Genomic DNA, 18,156 nt, shown 5'->3' with positions numbered 1-18,156 from the left:
TTTTTTTTTGAGACAGAGTCTCCCTCTGTCTCCCAGGCTGGAGTATGGTGGTGAGATCTCGGCTTACTGCAACATCCACCTCCTGGGTTCAAGTAATTCTCCTGCCTCAGCCTCCTGAGTAGCTGGGATTACAGACATGCACCACCATGCCCAGCTAATTTTTGTATTTTTAGTAGAGACAGTGTTTCACCATGTTGGTCAGGCTGGTCTCAAACTCCTGATCTCATGATCCGCCCACCTCGACCTCCCAAAGTGCTGGAATTACAGGCATGAGCCACTGTGCTCAGACAGACTTTGGGAGAGATTCTTTAGTATTTTCCATATATAAGATTATGGCATCAGGAAATCGAGATAGTTTTACCTATCTTTCCAATTTGGATGCCTCTTTTCTTTGTTTTTTTGTTTTGTTTTTTGAGACAGAGTCACTCTGTCACCAAGGCTGGAATGCAGTGATGTGATTATAGCTCACTGCAACCTCCACCTCCCGGGTTCAAGTGATTCACCTGTCTCAGTCTCCAAGTAGCTGGGGCTACAGGAGCCTGCCACCATGCCAAGGCGGGTCTCAAACTCCTGACCTCAAGTGACCTACCTGCCTCAGTCTCCCAAAGTGCTGGGATTACAGGTGTGAGCCACTGTGCCCAGCTGCCTCTTATTATTTCTTTTTCTTGTCTAATTGCTCTAGCTAGCACTTATAGCACAGTGTTCAGGAGAAGCAAGTAAGTGGGCATTCTTACCTTGTTCCTGATCTTGGGAATGCTTTTAATCCTGGGACAGGTGGGGGCCAGAATATAGGACTTGTGTATGCAGCACTAGGCCTGGGAGAGGGAGCCTATGGCCCCTCCAGCCTCCTGCATAAGCCGTGGCATATAGATTTGGGTATCTGGAAGTAACACAGGAGGAGTCAGCCTCATTGACCAAAGACCTTCCTCCCTTTCCACACCCCTGGGCCCAGTCTCCTGAGCCTCTTCCCTCCTGAAGAGTGCTCTGGCCCCACACACATCGAGGATGCTTTTGTCCCCACAGAAGAAGAGCCGTAACGAGACATATGGCGAAGGCAGCGGCGTGGAGATCCTGGAGAACCGGCCGTACACAGATGGCCCAGGCGGCTCTGGGCAATACACGCACAAGGTGTACCATGTGGGCATGCACATCCCTAGCTGGTTCCGCTCCATCCTACCCAAGGCAGCCTTGCGGGTGGTGGAGGAGTCCTGGAATGCCTACCCCTACACCAGAACCAGGTGCGCCTGCTTTGGCTTCCGTGTGCTTCCTACCTCCACTTGCCATCTCGTGGGAAGCAACCTTGCAGCATAGATCCAGGGGCTAAGATCAGCCTTCAAGCAGGCTCAACACTCCATAACCCCAGGGAGCACAGGCTTTGTCTCAGGCAGGTGCCCCAAAGGTCACCCAGGGAAGGCACAGGAAGGAGAGAGAAGGATACACCCCTAGATGCCACCAGACTGCCCATGCATGGAGGCCCTGAAGGCATGAGTCAAGCGAGGGCCGTTGGAGTCTCCTTTGCCATCCCAGAAGATGCAGGGAATATAAACCCACTTTAGGCTCCCTGAGAAGGCTGAGACAGCCTGCTGGAAAGAAACTGAGGGTAGACCAGATGACCCAGAGGTCCTTTCCAACTCTGAGACCTTCAGCTGCTGTGACAGTGTTGCCCAACATCCCATGCTGAGCAGGGCTGTCCTTGGGATCCTCTGGCAGAGGGTTCTTCACTCTGTGCTTCCCAGTATGTACTTCAGCACTGCTGATTTGGATAGATGGGGGCTGCTCCCACCAGCTGCCTACTACTGAGCAGGTGGGATCCCCACAAATCTCCTGGGGCTCCCTTCCCCACACTGGTGGGCACCTGGAGCTTGCTGAGGAATCCATGGAGCTTGTTCCTCTTCTCAGTAGTACTTTCCCCTCTAAACTCATCTCCAGCCTAGAGAGTGACTATTCCTCCATTGCCAGGGCTGGTTTCTTGGGGGCCCAGGGGTGGCATGCCCTGTGGAGCACCCCAGCTTCCTCCTGCTTGGCAGTACGCTGCTGTAGCTGTGCCTGTGTTCCTGCCATGCTATGGACATTGGACATGGGGCTTCCAGAAGCCACTGAGGATATACTGTCTCCCTGTCCCCCTAAATCCTTCCCTGCCCCCATCCTGGCTGTTCTTGGGACAAAGTGGCAGTCCAAGAGGTGGATAGAGCAGCCGAGGCGAGTCTCGGCTATCCTCCACCCTCCTTCTCTATCCGCTCACTGTCTCCACTCCAACCCAGTGGGTCAGTGGGCCCTGGTGAGCCACACCAGGCCTCTCCAAGGACAGGTCCTGATGGGTACTTTCCTTCTCCCACAGGTTCACCTGTCCTTTCGTGGAGAAATTCTCCATCGACATTGAAACCTTTTATAAAACTGATGCTGGAGAAAACCCCGACGTGTTCAGCCTCTCTCCTGTGGAAAAGAATCAGCTGACAATCGGTAACCAGGAAGGGCAGAGCTTCACAGGGCTATACTCTGGGTTTCCCACCCACAGACCCCTCTTGTCCTGCCCCTTTTCCCTATACCTGGCAGACTCCAGACCTGGCCCTGTCCTGGGCAGGCAGGTCAGAGGGCAGGATAGGCCTTCTCACCCCCATTCTTCTGATGTATACACCGAGTCCAAGTGCCTTATCCACCCAGAGCCTCTTCCCTCCATTCCTTTGAGGGATCTCACTCCCCAGAAGTACACGAGTGCTCAGGGAGCCATCTCTGGCTGATAGCCTTGCATAAGTGTCCCAGGCTGATGGGGGCCTATGTCCTCTTGATGGTGGGTGCCCCTACCCACTGCCTTCAGATGACAGTGACATAAAGGGAACAGGCCCCATTTGTTAAATCATTTTTAAGAGAAGCCAGCGATAAGGATTTTCACGAGAAATCTCCCAATTACTAAATGTTAGCAACCAATTAAAAATCTTTGTAAATAAATGTATGCCAGTCAAATAAAACATGTATGTGGGCCAGTGCAGCTCAGCAGCCATACACCTACAGCCTCTGGGTGCAAGGCCCAAGTCACCATGGAGGCATCTCAGGCAAGGTATGCTGAGTTGGGGGTGGGACCTGCGCCCCAGCAGCTGCTCCAGGCTCAACCCCTCACCTCTGCTGGCATTTCCTGTGTCTGAGTAACAAAGCACCATAGTGAGGGGCTTGCACAACATGCAATTATTCTCTCAGGGCTCTGGGGGCCAGAAGTCTGAGGTCACAGTGTGGTGGGTTGGTCCCCCCTGGAGGAGACTCTGTTCAGGCCCCTTCAGTATCTGTGCTTGTTGGCAATCCTTGGTGCTCCTTGACTTGGAGATGCATCCTTCCAATCCCTGCCTCAGTCGTCACATGGTCACTCTCCTCTGTGTCTGTCTGCCTCTGTTTCTCCTCTTCTTATGAGAACACCAGTCATACTGGATTAGGACCCACCTTAATGGCCTTACTTTTAACTTGATTATCTCTTTGAAAACCTTACCTCCAGATAAGATCACATTCTGAGGGCACTGGGTTTAGGATTTCAGCGTAGGAATTGGGGTGGGGTGGGGACATAGCGTTTCCCATAGCAGGCAGCCCTGACACTGTCAGAGCTCTGCAAGCTCCCTCTGAGGTCAGCTGCCATGGGTCCTAAGTCTCTAAGACATTTCCCTGCACAGTCTTTGCCGACCTGCATGGGCAGGGCATGTGGTCTGCTCGGGGAAGAACGCTCATCCCTCCTGGCATTCCATGGTGCTCAGACTCGCTCCTGACCCAGCTGATTTTGGTGGAGCTGATGTCTGTGTCTGCAGTCTGCAGCCTGGATACAGAGGGGCCCATGTTTTGGAGAAAATGAGACAACCAAGGGCCTGGCTAGAGCAGACTCAACAATTAAAAAGGGCTCTGTGAGCCACAAACCCTTTCCTGGGGCTCTTTCTCACCAAGTGAGTGCCCCAGTCCTGTCTAACACACATGTGCCTCAGGAGTGAGCACATAGGAGGGCCCTGCCTCCATTGTGGGAGGAGGCCATGGGAGGGCTCTGAGATGCCCCTGTAGAGGGGAAGCCTGTGATCATAAGTGGTCTCTCCTGCATCCTGCCCAGAGCTATCACCCCTCTTCTTGTCACCCTCACCAGGTCCTGTCAGCCCCTAACCCTGTTTTCTTTACCCCTACCTCTGTGGCATCTGCCCCTGCTCTGAGGCCCAGCCTGGAGCAAGCTTGGCCAGACACCCCCTTTAGGCATCTTCAGACATCTCTTACAGTCTGTCCAGAAAGGCTTTCCCAACAGGCCATATTACCTGTGTCCCTCTCAGTCTCAGACCTATGCTTGGGCTCTCTCTGCCCTCAGGGCACTGTCTGGGCTCCTAGCTTGGCAAGAAATGGCCGGCATGTCCAGGGCATTCCCACTGCCTCTGTGACTGCTGCAACCCTTCTCCCCATGCAGACACCCTGGTGGTTCCTTCTCCAGAGCCCTCCATCTCTCGTTCAAGGGCAGGTGCTGCTGCGACATTCTTGACCTCTATTCCACCCCTCTAGCTGAAACACCATCTTTCTGGGAGGCTTTTTCCAGCCTTCTCTTCTGTTCCCCACACCCCATATTCTTCATGGAAATTTGTCTCCCCAGTGTTTCCTCATTGCTTTATTTATCTGCTTTACCGAGAGGTAGGGTACACTCAGAACATGGGTTTTGCTGAAATGACATGAAAAGGTAAGAAGGGGCCAGGCACATTGACTCACACCTGTAATCTTAGCACTTTGGGAGGCTGAGGTGGGAGGAGTGTTTGAGCCTGGACAATACAGCAAGATCCTTGTCTGTATGAATGAATGAATGCACTGAGTAAATTGCAGGCCCCACTGTCAGGGATTTTGAGGTCAGAGCTGCCCAGAGCATGATCCTCACTCCCAGAGTCCCTCTGGCAGGGCAAGGCCCAGAGTCCTGGGAGGATTTGAGGATACAGGAACATGGAGAGGAGATGGGGGTAGGGGTTGAGGTCAGGTCAGTAGTGGCCACCTAAGGGTTTCTCCACAGACTTCATCGACATTGTCAAAGACCCTGTGCCCCACAATGAGTATAAGATAGAAGAAGACCCCAAGCTGTTCCAGTCAACCAAGACCCAGCGGGGGCCCCTGTCTGACAACTGGATCGAGGAGTACAAGAAGCAGGTCTTCCCCATCATGTGCGCATACAAGCTCTGCAAGGTGGAGTTCCGCTATTGGGGCATGCAGTCCAAGATCGAGAGGTTCATCCACGACACCGGTGAGCACACCCTGCGCTGGTGGGCAGTGGCCAGGCTACCCAGCCCCTCTCTCCTGTTACCTGCCTGTCTGCCTCCTCTCTCTACATGTCCGCCTGGGAGTCTCACTTTCTGTTTTGCTCTGGAAAGGTGACAAAAGCCCACGTCCAGCTTCCCCACTCCCCACAACCATGGGTTATCTTGTGCATCCATTAATACTTATTGAGCACCTGCAGAGACAAGCAGTATGTGTTGTTGGATGAAGAAGCCCTAGGCACTGTCCCCAGACATTTCTGACCTGGTTTGCATTTGATACAATGTAGCCCATACCTCACAGGGCTGAGTAGCCCCTGGGGACAGCTTCCCTGTTGCTCACCTGGGCCTCTGGGCTCCCAGGCCTTTGTTTCTTCTACTCAAGGAAGCCCAGAGCCGAGGGCCACAGCGCAGCCTCCCTCACTGGGCTGGAAGCTCCCAGGAGCAGGGTGTCTCAGACATCATAGTGGCCTTCACACCCATACCAGCCTAGCCAGAGTAGATGCCCATGGAACAGGTAGACAGCAGGTGACCTGGGGGTCCTGGCCCAGTGACTGTCATTTTCTCCCCTAGAGCCCTCAACCCCATTCTGCTGAGGTCAAAGTATGATGTCAATGCCAAAGGCTGGTTCCAGTCCCTGAGGCCCATGACTCAAAGGACACTCCAGCTAGACACCTTGTGATGCCATGAGCAAGGGTGACTTAATGAACAGAGCCACACTGTTGACAGTGTACATCACACTTGTCACATAGGTTCACGATGACCCACGAGGGTGGGCATTGTCATGCCACTTATGCAGGAGGAAACAAAGACCCAACACTGGGACTGAACCAGATCTGCCTCCCATCCCAGCCACCCTTGTCCTGAATTAACATCCTCCTGTTGTTAGCATCAGCAAGGGGATTGTCTTGCTAGACAGCTATGTTCAGTGTTGGGGGTGGGATCCCAAGGGAAGGGTGGGTGTGTACCAGAAAGGGTTGGGGTCCGAGGAGGCGGTCTTCCACGTGGAGAAGCGAAGACTTGGACAGGGCCTCGACGGGTATAATGACGTTACAGCTCCATCCTCAGAGCAGAACCCCCAGACACATCGTCCACCATCCTTTTTCCAGAAGAGCTGCTGCAGTGTCAATCAGCAGCTGGGAGAGGTAGCAGGAAGAGAGGGAGGTCATCCCATCCATTGAGCGGGTTACATTCCCACAATCTGCATCTCTGATTCCATGGGAGCTTAGATTGGCCCAAACTTGCCTCTCCCCACTACCCAGGGCTCACAGACTGGGACCTGCATCCCCAGTGTGGAAGTCTTAAAATGGGAATGGTGGTTCTCACTTCCCAGGGAATGTGAGGAGGTGAGGAGCATGTGGGAGGGGCTTCCCAATCCTGAGCAGGGCATCCCCTACCACCCTTCTGGACTTCCAGAAACCTGAATGCATCAGTGCTGGTGACTTGTCCCGCCCTCTCCTCAAGGCTTCTCTAGGTTCAGCCCTGCACAGGACACCCAGCAGACCTACTTAGGCTGCAGCTCCTGCCACTCCAGCTTTGTGGGTTCCTCAGTCCTCCCCAGCCCTGCATAGCAGCTGAGATCCTGGCCAAGCTGCAGACTCCCCAGCTCCCTGAAAGTCAGCCCTCCCCTCAAGAAGCAGGAGCTTGAGGCTAGAGGGGAAGAAAGATGTCAGCTTTCGAGTCCAGGCCTGACTCTGCCACGTAGTGGCTCTGTGGGCTCTTAGCCTCTTTGAGCTTTGCTTTTTCTTTTCTGTAAAATGGGTATAATGACACCAATCCTATAGGACTGTTGTGGTGAGACTGTGGGCTCAGAACCGAGGATGGTGTGTGGCACATAGGTGGGGCTTGAGTACTGTGAGTACTAGTCCATTAATATCACAGAGATGATCTCGTGAACTCATTTGAGCTGCGCTGGGCTTCTTGGGGGCCTTGAGAAGGTGACTTCTTGGGGTTGGGACAGCTCTCAGCTGTCCTCATTACTGCCTGGCCCCAGAGTAGTGCATGTCCCAGCCCTTCTAGTCACCCCAGGAGGAGGAATTTCACTATATAGAGTAGAGCAAAGGATGTGGCCTTTCCTGGCAGCCCTGTGAAGCCAGCAGACAGTCCCAGAAAAGGAAACCAAGGCTCGTCAGTGTGCCACGCCTGAGTTCACCCCTGGGGCTTGGGCAGGGGATGCAGGGCTCCATCCCACAGAGGCATCTTTAATAATGGATGGGATTTAGAAAGGCAAGCTCAGCAAAACCGAGGTGGGAAGTGAGGAGGTAGGAAAAAAGGGTGCACAGGAGACTAGCTTGGGAGCCTGGTGCAGCCCAACTGCTCGCAAAGCCACTCAGCTTGCTCTATGGGAGGCGCGGGGGGGGCATGCCCTGAGATTGCTCCTCCCGGTTTGTCCCTGGATAAATCCCGACACCTGTTCTGGAATGTTCAGAGCAGCAGGTTTGTGAATGCAAAATGGAGAAACAATGCAAATTAGCTAAAGGCCCATTGGCAGGAAAAGGAATCAATGAAATGTGACATTTTACACACACACGGATGCCACACAGTCCCAGTATGATGAGCCAAAGCCCCATGCGCAGATCTATGGACAAAACTCACCCAGAGAAGCAAGTGGCAGAAAAATACAGCATGACACATAGATGTGAATTTCAGCAACAGCCACACCAGCACGATACAGTGTGCAGGAAAACACATCTGTGTGCTGAGACCAGAAGGCAAAGCACATGACAAGCAAAATGCAGGGCTGACTCTCACAGGCCGGGCAGGTGGAGGGCCCCCTGTCTCTGGTGTGTTCCTTCACCGGGGGTGTGGACGTAGCTGTCTTATTGCTTTTTAATGTTTTTCAAACAGCTTTATTGAGGCATAATTTTAGACACCATATGATTCACCCAGTTTAAGATAACAGTTTGATAAGTTTTAGTATATTCACAGCTAGCCATAGCTTCAGAGCATTAATCACCCCAGAAGGCCCTTTGTTCCCTTTTCATGGTCATCTCCATCCTACCCTGGCCCAAGGTGGTCCCCAGTCTGCTTTTTATCTTTGTAATTCTATTATTATTATTATTATTATTATTATTATTTTGAGACAGGGTCTTACTGTGTCACCCAGGCTGGAGTGCAGTGGCACAATCACGGCTCACTGCAGCCTTAAACTCCTGGGCTCAAGCGATCCTCCCACCTCAGCCTCCCAAGTAGCTGGGACCACAGACATATACCACCACGCCTGGCTAATTTTTTTGTCTTTTTTGGTAGAGATGGGGGTCTCCCTGTGTTGTCCAGGCTGGTCTCAAACTCCTGGCCTCAAGCCATCCTCTCACCTCATCCTCCCAAAGTGCTGGGATTACAGGTGTGAGCTACCATGCCTGGCCCTTTATTTTTTATACTTTAAAAGGTATATTATTTTACCTTATTCTACATCTTAATTTATATGTATAATATATTATCATATATCTCATGTGCATAATATATTCTACTAAAAGCATTTTTTTAAAAAACAAAAGGACAACCAACCCAGTGTGAACTTGAACTTGGTTTTCCATGGAAAATTCAACAGGAAAAATATAGTAGACAGTGAGACAGGAGACTCTCAGGAAGTTTCCGTGTGGCAGGAATCCCCCAGAAAATTAACTGTGGCTTCTTGTTTATTTATTTAGAGACAGGGTCTCACTCTTTCACCCAGGCTGGAGTGCAGTGGCACAGTCATAGCTCACTGCAAGCTTAAACTCCTGAGCTCAAGTGATCCTCCCACCTAGGCCTCCAGAGTAGCTGGGACTACAAGCATGCACCCTCGTGCCTGGGTTATTTATTTATTTATGTATTGTAGACACAGGGTCTTGTTTCCTTGCCAAGGCCGATCACGAATTCTTGGGCTCAAGCTGTCCTCCCACCTCATCCTTCCAAAGTGTTGGAATTACAGGCATAAGCCACTGCATCTTTCCAACTCTGGCTTCTGACCAGACACATTGCTTTGGGAGGCCTCTCCACTCTAATTATAAAATCACTGTGAGCTTGTGAGACCATCTGTGAGCCAGTCCCCTCATTTTACAAATGGGGAAACTGAGGCACAGACAGGCAGTGACTTGAGCCTGACCTGCAGCCTAAGTGCAGCTTCTCAAAGCCCCCACCTGGGCCCCACACCCCTGTGCAGGCTCCTTCACTGACCTCCCTCCCCTCACCTCTCTCCCTCTCTGATATCCGTGGGGCACAGGCCTGCGGAGAGTGATGGTGCGGGCCCACCGGCAGGCCTGGTGCTGGCAGGACGAGTGGTATGGGCTGAGCATGGAGAACATCCGGGAGCTGGAGAAGGAGGCGCAGCTCATGCTCTCCCGCAAGATGGCCCAGTTCAGTGAGGATGGTGAGGAGGCCACGGAGCTCACCAAGGATGAAGCTGCCCCAGACCAGGCCTCTGGGGAGCCCCCAGAGCCCAGCAGCAGCAACGGGGAGCCCCTGGTAGGGCGGGGCCTCAAGAAACAGTGGTCCACATCCTCCAAGTCGTCTCGGTCATCCAAGCGGGGAGGTGAGACCCTGCGCCACCTGCCACCCACGCTCAAGGTCCCTTCCCACAAGGCAGCCCCCACACTGCTGGATCACTGTACCTCCTCAGAGTCCTTTCCCATGGACATTGAGGCACCAAGCCCAGAGGGTGTCAGAGCCCTGGGCTAGTCCTCCCACATGGGGAAGCCTGGGCCCTACCCCAGCAGGCTTCCCTACGCTCCCGTCCATGCCCAGGGAAGACAGTGCTACCCGTAGGAGCCAGTGGTGGTGGCTGGGCTCCCACAGTGCTGTGGAGGGGCTGTACCTCCTGATGAAGGAGGACGCTGAGATAAAGGATCAAGCCAGGCATTCTAGGTGGGGCTAGCTTTTCCAGCAGGCAGGCCTGGCTCACTCATCTCCCACCTCGGCCCTGCTAAGGCCAAGTTTCTGGAGTTTGCTTTTGACCAGGCTCAGGTCAGAGGCCCAGGAGTAGACCTAGGCCTGTCTGACCCCATGTCCTGGGCTTATGTCTGTCATGCTCTTCCCCACCCATGCTCCCTGGGACATGGCTGCCTTGTGCCAGGCAGACAGGAGATGAGCCTAGGCCACTCCCCACTCATTTACCCACTTCATTCTCTTTGGAATCTTCCTGGCTCCCGTAGCAGCCTCTGCGATGCCTGGCAGGCCTGTGGGTTGCCCTCCCTGCTTCCTGCCAGCTCTGGGCAACCCCTGGGCCCTTCCTCTCCAGCTGGTGGTCAGTCTGGGGTTTTGCCTTCCAGTGAGTCCTTCCCGCCACAGCATCTCGGAGTGGAGGATGCAGAGTATTGCCAGGGACTCAGATGAGAGCTCAGACGATGAGTTCTTCGATGCGCACGGTAGGTAGGCAACGGCTTGCTGGGGCCTTCCTGGACAAGGTGGGGAGGGGTCTGAAAGGGCTTGGGATATGGGTGTGGAATGATGCAGGTGTTGCCTGTTACTATCCTATATCCAGTCCATATACCTGCGCTGTCCCAGGCAGACAGCCTGGTGTTTGGGGCAGCAGCTAGAGGATGAGATGAAGTCATCTCGATCCCTTGAGTCTGGGGTCCCAGGCTCACCCTAACCTGATATCAGGAAGTGCTCTGGGCCTGGGAGATGGGGACTATGCTCTTGAAACCCCCAAATAAGGATACGCTGTCAGGCAAGGGCTTTATTCCGTATGTGAATTTATTTCCATGGAAACATAACTTCTTTTAATTTTCTAACTTTTTGTACCTACCTTATTTTTTTCTTGATTAAATTAACACCACTTCTAATACAGGCACTTTAGAAAATGTAGTAAGCAGAAAACATGTGAAGTGCCCATTTTCTCACTGGTCCCAAAATAAGCACGTGACCACACAGCAGATGCACCACCTGTGCCAGGAAGAGGCACACACGCAGCGCTCGCCTGCTTGGTGCCCCAGCCATTCCTCTCCAGGAAGCCGGAAGGGACAGCAGGTGCAAGGGTTGGGGGCTCGGGTCCCTCTGAAGGCTGGTAGTTGAGCCAGCCCCAAGTTCACACAGCAGGGGAGAGGCTCAGAAAGAGACTGGGCAAGCCCATAGGCACTTGGCAAGCACAGGCAGCTCCAGATCTCATGCCATCACTGTGTCTTGGAGGGGCACAGGAGCTACATAAGGTGGCATCTTGGTTAACTTGCCAACTGCCCTCAAGAGAAGAAACCTGGGGAGTCGACGTCCAGGCAAAGAGAAAGTTTGGCCCTGGGACTGGAGAACCTGGAACTGTGGCTGGGGACTCCCAAGCTGGCCTCTGCACCAGGGGCCTTGCCCAGGGCAGAGAAGGGGCCTCTTGGCATCCCACCCCTCCCAACTGGCTCTCTGACCCTGATGAGAGGAAAATACATATCTAATGTAGAAAAAGCTGTAAAAGAGAAGAGACAGCAAAGCAGAAAATGCCAGGGCAGCAGTGTCCTGGGGAAATGGGCCCAGGAGCCCATCCAGGGCTGGAGGTGGGCCAGCAAGTGCCAGAGCCAGACAGTAGCCATGAGCCTGGTGGTCCTGGGAAGAAGTTCTCAGAGGAGCAGGAGCCTGGGAGGTAGCATTCATAGCAGTACTTCTTATGAAGCTGTGCTTTTGTGGAGGGACAGGGAGAGACTTGTCAGAGGATATGAAATTAGAGCTAGATGGGAGGAATGAGTTCTAGTTCTATGGCACTGCAGGATGACTAGAGTTAACAGTAATATATTAGGCCAAGCATGGTGGCTCACGCCTATAATCCCAGCATTTTAGGAGGCTGAGGTGGGCGGATCGCTTGAGCCCAGGTGTTTGAGACCAGCCTGGGCAACATGGTGAAATCCTGTCGATACCAAAAATTAAAAAAAAAGATTTAAAAACCACAGTAAGGTATAGTTTCAAATCACTGGAAGGTGGAGATTGAATATTCCCAACACAAAGAAATGATAAATATTTGAGATGATGGATATGCTAATTACCCTAATCTGATCACCATACACTGTTGTATTGACACGTCACTGTATACCCCATGAATATGTACAATTATGATTATTTGTCAATTTAACAAAATAGGAACTGGGTGTGGTGCCTCACACTGTAATCCCAACACTTTGGGATCGCTTGAGCCCCAGAGTTCAAGACCAGCCAGGGTAACATAGCAATACCTCATCTCTGTAAAAATAAAAATAAAAAAAGTTAGCCAAGTGTGGCACATGCCTGTAGTTCCAGCTACTTGAGAGGCTGAGATGGGACGATCACTTGAGCCCAGAAGGTCGAGGCTGCAGTAAGCTATGCCTGTGCCACCACACTCCAGCCTGGGCGACAAAGCAAGACCCTATCTCAAAAAAAATTAAATATATAAGAAATTTTGCTGGGCGTGGTGGCTTATGCCTGTAATCCCAGTACTTTGGGAGGCTGAGGTGGGTGGATCACTTGAGGTCGGGAGTTCAAGACCAGCTTGACTAACATGGAGAAACCCTGTCTCTACTGAAAATACAAAATTAGCCGGGCATGGTGGCACATGCCTGTAATCCTAGCTACTTGGGAGGCTGAGGCAGGAGAATCACTTGAACCTGGGAGGCGGAGCTTGCGGTGAGCGGAGATCACACCATTGCACTCCAGCTTGGGCAATAAGAGACAGACTCCATCTCAAAAAAAAAGAAAAGAAATTTTTTAAATGGTGAAGATGGAATAAAGTAAATGAAGCATATTTATTTATTTTTGAGTTGGAGCCTCGTTCTGTTGCCCAGACTGAAGTGCAGTGATGTGATCTTGGCTCACTGCAATCTCTGTCTTCCAGATTCAAGCCGTTCTCATGCCTCAGCCTCCTGAGTATCTGGGACTACAGGCGCATGCCATTATGTCTGGATAATTTTTGTATTTCTAGAAGAGATGGGGTTTCACCATGTTGGCCAGGCTGGTCTCTTAACCCTTGACCCCAGGTGATCCACCCGCCTTAGCTTTCCGAAGTATTGGGATTACAGGTGTGAGCCACCACCCCTGGCCTAAATGTAGCTTTTTTTTTTTGAGATAAGAGTTTCGCTCTGTTGCCCAGACTGGAGTGCAATGGCGCAATCTCAGCTCACTGCAACCTCTGCCTCCCCAGGTTCAAACAATTCTTCTGTCATAGCCTCCTGAGTAGCTGGGACTACAGGGGCACACTACCATGCGTGGCTAATTTTTGTATTTTTAGTAGAGATGAGGTTTCACCATGTTGGTCAGGCTGGTCTTGAATTCCTGAACTCAAGCAATCCACCTACCTTGACATCCTAAAGTGCTGGGATTACAGGCATGAGCCACAGTGCCCGGCCAGGGTAGCATTTTTGAAAAAAAAAAAAACAGGAATGTCTGTTGATGAGTGGATAAACAAAAGACTATGATTAGCAATAGACTATGATTTAGCCATAAAAAGGAATGAAGCATTGACACACACTGCAACGTCGATGAACCTCAGAAACCTATGCTGAGTACAAGAAGCCAGACACAAGACTGCATAGTGTATGATTCCATGTATAGGAAATGTCCATAATAGACAAATCTGTAGAGACAGAAAATTGATTGGTGGTGGCCAGAGGCCAAGGGAGGCAAGACCAAGGATACACTGCTCCCGGGTATGGGGTTTCCATTTAGGGAAGTGAGATGTCTGGAATTAGACAGTGGTGGTGGTTGCATGACATTGTGAATATACTAAATGCCAATTTTAAAATGGTGAATTTTGTTATGTGAATGTTAACCACTATTTTTTTTTAATGGTCATGAAGAAGCCTAATGGGGCCGTGCAGCCATCCTGTGGAGGGTCACAGCAGAGCTAAACACAGGGGTACACATGGGCATCCCTACCTCGGGAAGCCAGGCTTCCTCACTGTTCCCAGTCCCACCTGAGTTCCCCTGTTTCTTCTCCAGAGGACCTGTCTGACACAGAGGAAATGTTCCCCAAGGACATCACCAAGTGGAGCTCCAATGACCTCATGGATAACATTGAGAGCCCAGAGCCAGAGGACACACAAGGTCAGCAGGTCTAGGGATACTGCAGAGCCTGGGGAGGGTGGCTACAGGTCTTCAGCCCCCTCCTTTCTGACCCAGCTCCTGCACAGTGCTAGGCACGCAGGGCAGGTGTGGGTTCCCAAGCTCCCCTCTTCACAGTTTCGGCCTCTGTCTGGTCGGCTGGACTGGGCTACCCCTCAGCTCACAGCACGGCTTCTGTGTTGCAGATGGCCTGTACCGCCAGAGTGCCCCCGAGTTCAGGGTGGCCTCCAGTGTGGAGCAGCTGAACATCATAGAGGTGGGTGCCCAGGTGTCAGAGGGACAGGGGCATGGCCGCCAAGGGAGGGGCAGGGCACAGAGAAACAGTCTAAGGAGCTACAGAGTTGGAACTCTGGGCCTGGCAGCCTCACCTCCATGCCAGCCTGGGTACTGTCTGGGGAGAGGCCTGGGCCTCCTTTTTTGCTGCCCTGCTAGGAAGGTGCCTGCTGCCCTCTGTCTCTGAGATCCCCAAGAACCAGGGACTACAGATAGCCCCTGAGAAAACCTTATCCAAGCTCCACCCATGGGAAAGTAAAATGAGAAACTTGTAAATTCCAGATCAAAAATAAGATCTTCACCTTGTGCCCAGCCTGTCTGCTGTCCCTGAAGATAAAAAGACGAAAAGGGAGGAAGCGACAGTCGTCTAGGCAGAAGTGATGTGGCCGTGGCTGACGAGATGGCCCCACGGGGGGCAGGCGGAGCTCAGTGTGTCCAATAAAGCTGTCTTGGTAGAGCGCCTCTGTCCGCTTCGGGGGTTCTCTGTGGGAGTTCACGCCCCATCCTCCTCCACCTGCGGGCCGTCAGAGCTGTTTGCACTGGGACAGGAGCCAGGGCTGAGCTGGGCTGTCCTACCATCATCTGCGGTCACCGCACTGCTCTGGCCTCAAGCTGCCTAAGGTGGAGGTGGCACCACTTCTTTGGGGAACTCGGGCCCCCGTGGAATCTGGGGGAAGAGGAGGGACATCCACATAGCCTCCCCCTCTTGGGGTTTTCTGCTTTGAGGTCTGACGTCGAGGTAGGCTTTCTAGAAGGGGTCACAGAATGAGAGGAGTTGATTTCCAATTGATGCTTAATGCCTAGATAAGCAAATGGAGCACCCTCCCCATCTGCAGCACACACAGCTCTGACGCCCCCCCAGGGGAGGGGCAGAAGGGGCCTGGGGCTCTGGATCTGCCTCAGGGTGTATGTTCAGAACCCAGCACTGATTCTGGGGGACCGCCATCCAAAGCCAGATCCATTTGCTTGCAAGAACCCCCAAACCGGAGCCCCCTCTCCTGGCCTTGTGGAGACACTAGTAGGGGGATGCCTCTACAGCTGCAGGGGGCTCAGAGCCCCGACACTAGAGCCCAGGGCAGGGTGAGTCCCTGTCTCGGGTAAGGCAGGATGTGCCCTTGGAGAAAGCAGGCTGAGTGTAGGGAGGTTGTGTTCCAGGGGCCTCTGGGGGTCCCTGGATTGTCTCCAGGGCTGGGCCCAGTCAGACAGGCATATGCAGGATTCTCTCAGCCCCCAGTGCCAAGCCCTGCCTGTCCCCTGGTGACTAAGTACCACTGGACATCACCTCTCTGTACTGGAGGCTGCATAAGACGTTTCTTCCATAAGTCCTTCGCCTCACTGGACTGGCAAAAAAGCCGTTGTCAAAGCCTGATGAGGCTCATGTTGTTTCCTCCTGGCCTGTTTTCTGGGCAGCTGGTGGCCCCCTCTGCCCTGGACTGAGTGTATTTGTGTCCAGGCCAGCCAGTGGTTGGTACTCCCCATGTGAGGACAAGTGTTGATCCTGCCCTGGCCCCTAGGGAGAAGAGAGAAGCCCCATGGCCTCTCCTGGGGTGAGGGCAGCCCAGCCTTTCTCCTCCAGGCCAGCAGTTCCCACCTGGCTTCCTGCTGCTCAGTGGCACCTGGCCCAGCCCATTCCCTTGCCTTCCCTGGTGGCCTCTTTTTTTTTTTTTTTTTTTTTTTTTTTTCATTTTGTTACCCAGTTTGGGGTACAGAGGCGCGATCTCGGCTCACTGCAATCTCGGCTTCCCAGGTACAAACTATTTTCCTGCCTTAGCCTCCCAAGTAGCTGGGATTACAGACATGCACAACCATGCCTGGCTAAGTTTTGTGTTTTTGGTAGAGACAGGGTTTCACTATGTGGCTAGGCTGGTCTCAAACTCCTGGCCTCAAGTGATCTGCTCGCCTTGGCCTCCCAAAGTGCTGGGATTACAGGCAAAAGGCAATGCGCCCAGCCACCTGATGGCCTCTTAAGTCCTGGGTCCAGCCCCCACCTTCCCCACCCACCCAGCCTCTGTGTTGGCACCTGGGTCCTGCTGCTACCCCCTACCCCCTGGCCAGTTCAGGGCCAGCTGTCCCCACCATAGGCCCTCTAGATGGCTTTGGCTCCTTGGTCTGTCTCCTCAGGTCCTCGGGTCCTTGGAGACAGGACTCTCCCTTCAGCTCCCTTCCCTGCCCCCGTACCCCAGACATCATATGGACACAGCAAGTACTGATCAGCAGCCCCTCTCAGTCCCTGGACCTGCTAATATCCTCTGGTCACACACCAGAAGCTTGGGGCAGGGGAGGGTGACCTCTGAGGACAGGGCCACAGCCTAGGCTGGCAGGAGAGTGCTAAATTATGGAAGAGGCCTCAGGTTCCGGTCCAGCCTGGCACTGACACGCCATGTGATATTAGCCCAGTCCCTCGGTGTAGAGCAGTTCGCAGCCCTTACACAGGTGTGCAGGTCTAGGGTCTAACCTTGACCTCACAGGCAGGCCTGGCCTGCATGAAGGTGGGATTATTATCCCTTGAAATCTGATCGGCCTCCCCTTTAAGGTGCTGGGGCACCATTCCTACCAGGACACCTCTCCTTTTGGAGACCCTGGTCTTAGAGAGAGGCCAGGAATGGCAGAGCCTTGGGTGGGAGCCAGGGGAGGAGGCCCTGTGTAGCTGGAGGGAGAGCTCAGAGCTGCAGGCAGAGTGGCTGGGGTCACCACCCAGGCTGTGGATGCCCTGACCCCAGCCATTCTCGGGTGACCTCTGTAACTTTGAGCTGGTGGTGGCCCTCTCTGCTCAGACGGAAACAAAAACACAGAGGGCAGGCAGTCTCTAAGGCCAAGACCAGGCTGAGCCTCTCTGCCTCCCGCTAAAGCCAGAAGCCCCAGAAGCCGGGGCTCCCTGAAGGAAGCGGAGCTCATGCTCTCAAAGGAATAGATTCCCTCTCTCCATGTCGTCTGAGCCCCTGGTCAGGGTGGCAGACAGGAACAGGGCTGCATGAGGAGGAGTGGACAGGCCCACCTCCCTGGCTCTTTCTCCCGACCCTGCAAGGGTCCCAGGGGAGGGATTGAGACAGCCAAACCCCAGGCCCCAGGGCAAGTAACCAAAATTGAGGTCCTCAGAGGGAGCAGTTGGGCTGCATGCAACAGGCACACCCCCACCAAGGGCGACAGGCCTCAGCAAGGAGCTGGGTTCCCTAGGGAGCTGACACTGCCCCCCACCCATGCAGGACGAGGCTAGCCAGCCGCTGGCTGCACCGCCCTCCAAGATCCACGTGCTGCTACTGGTGCTGCACGGAGGCACCATTCTGGACACAGGCACCGGGGACCCCAGCTCCAAGAAGGGCGATGCCAACACCATCGCCAATGTGTTTGACACTGTCATGCGTGTGCACTACCCCAGCGCCCTGGGCCACCTTGCCATCCGCCTGGTGCCCTGCCCGCCTGTCTGCTCCGATGCCTTCGCCCTGGTCTCCAAGTGAGTGGCGTCTGCCCTCGCCTGCAGCCTCCAGCTGTGCACTGTCCTCTCATCCCTGGGCCTCAGGTGGCTCCCCAGTTTCAGGACTCCTGCCCTGATGTCCAGACCCAGTAGCCAGCCCCTTCTACCAGGTGGTGCCCAAACATACACATGCAGGCTAAGCCTCGAGCCCCAGGAAGGCTGGAGCCCAAGGCTGAGCCTTCA

General features: G+C 53.5%; 1 protein-coding gene across 18 annotated transcripts in view; it reads left to right on the top strand.

Annotated features, from left to right (window-relative positions):
- The window catches only part of PITPNM2 (phosphatidylinositol transfer protein membrane associated 2), a 166,454-nt gene that overhangs the window by 134,759 nt on the left and 13,539 nt on the right, over positions 1-18,156 (top strand). For 15 of the 18 annotated variants that reach the window (XM_017544370.2, XM_037744241.1, XM_037744242.1 and 12 more), the window contains 8 exons: positions 1,024-1,238; positions 2,339-2,460; positions 5,003-5,230; positions 9,445-9,753; positions 10,490-10,585; positions 14,106-14,210; positions 14,414-14,484; positions 17,705-17,952. In XM_017544370.2, coding sequence (XP_017399859.1) covers positions 1,024-1,238; positions 2,339-2,460; positions 5,003-5,230; positions 9,445-9,753; positions 10,490-10,585; positions 14,106-14,210; positions 14,414-14,484; positions 17,705-17,952 — 1,394 coding nt within the window. Of the gene's footprint in view, positions 1-1,023; positions 1,239-2,338; positions 2,461-5,002; positions 5,231-9,444; positions 9,754-10,489; positions 10,586-14,105; positions 14,211-14,413; positions 14,485-14,783; positions 14,960-17,704; positions 17,953-18,156 lie in introns of those variants that run through there. The other 3 variants (XM_037744243.1, XM_037744244.1, XM_017544369.2) reach the window with 2 other exon arrangements.

The sequence above is a fragment of the Cebus imitator genome, unplaced genomic scaffold (genome assembly GCF_001604975.1).
Source record: "Cebus imitator isolate Cc_AM_T3 unplaced genomic scaffold, Cebus_imitator-1.0 Scaffold169, whole genome shotgun sequence".
Lineage (NCBI taxonomy): Eukaryota > Metazoa > Chordata > Mammalia > Primates > Cebidae > Cebus > Cebus imitator.
The sequence above is the reverse complement of the archived record's forward strand: the minus strand, read 5'-3'. Positions and strand labels throughout refer to the sequence as shown.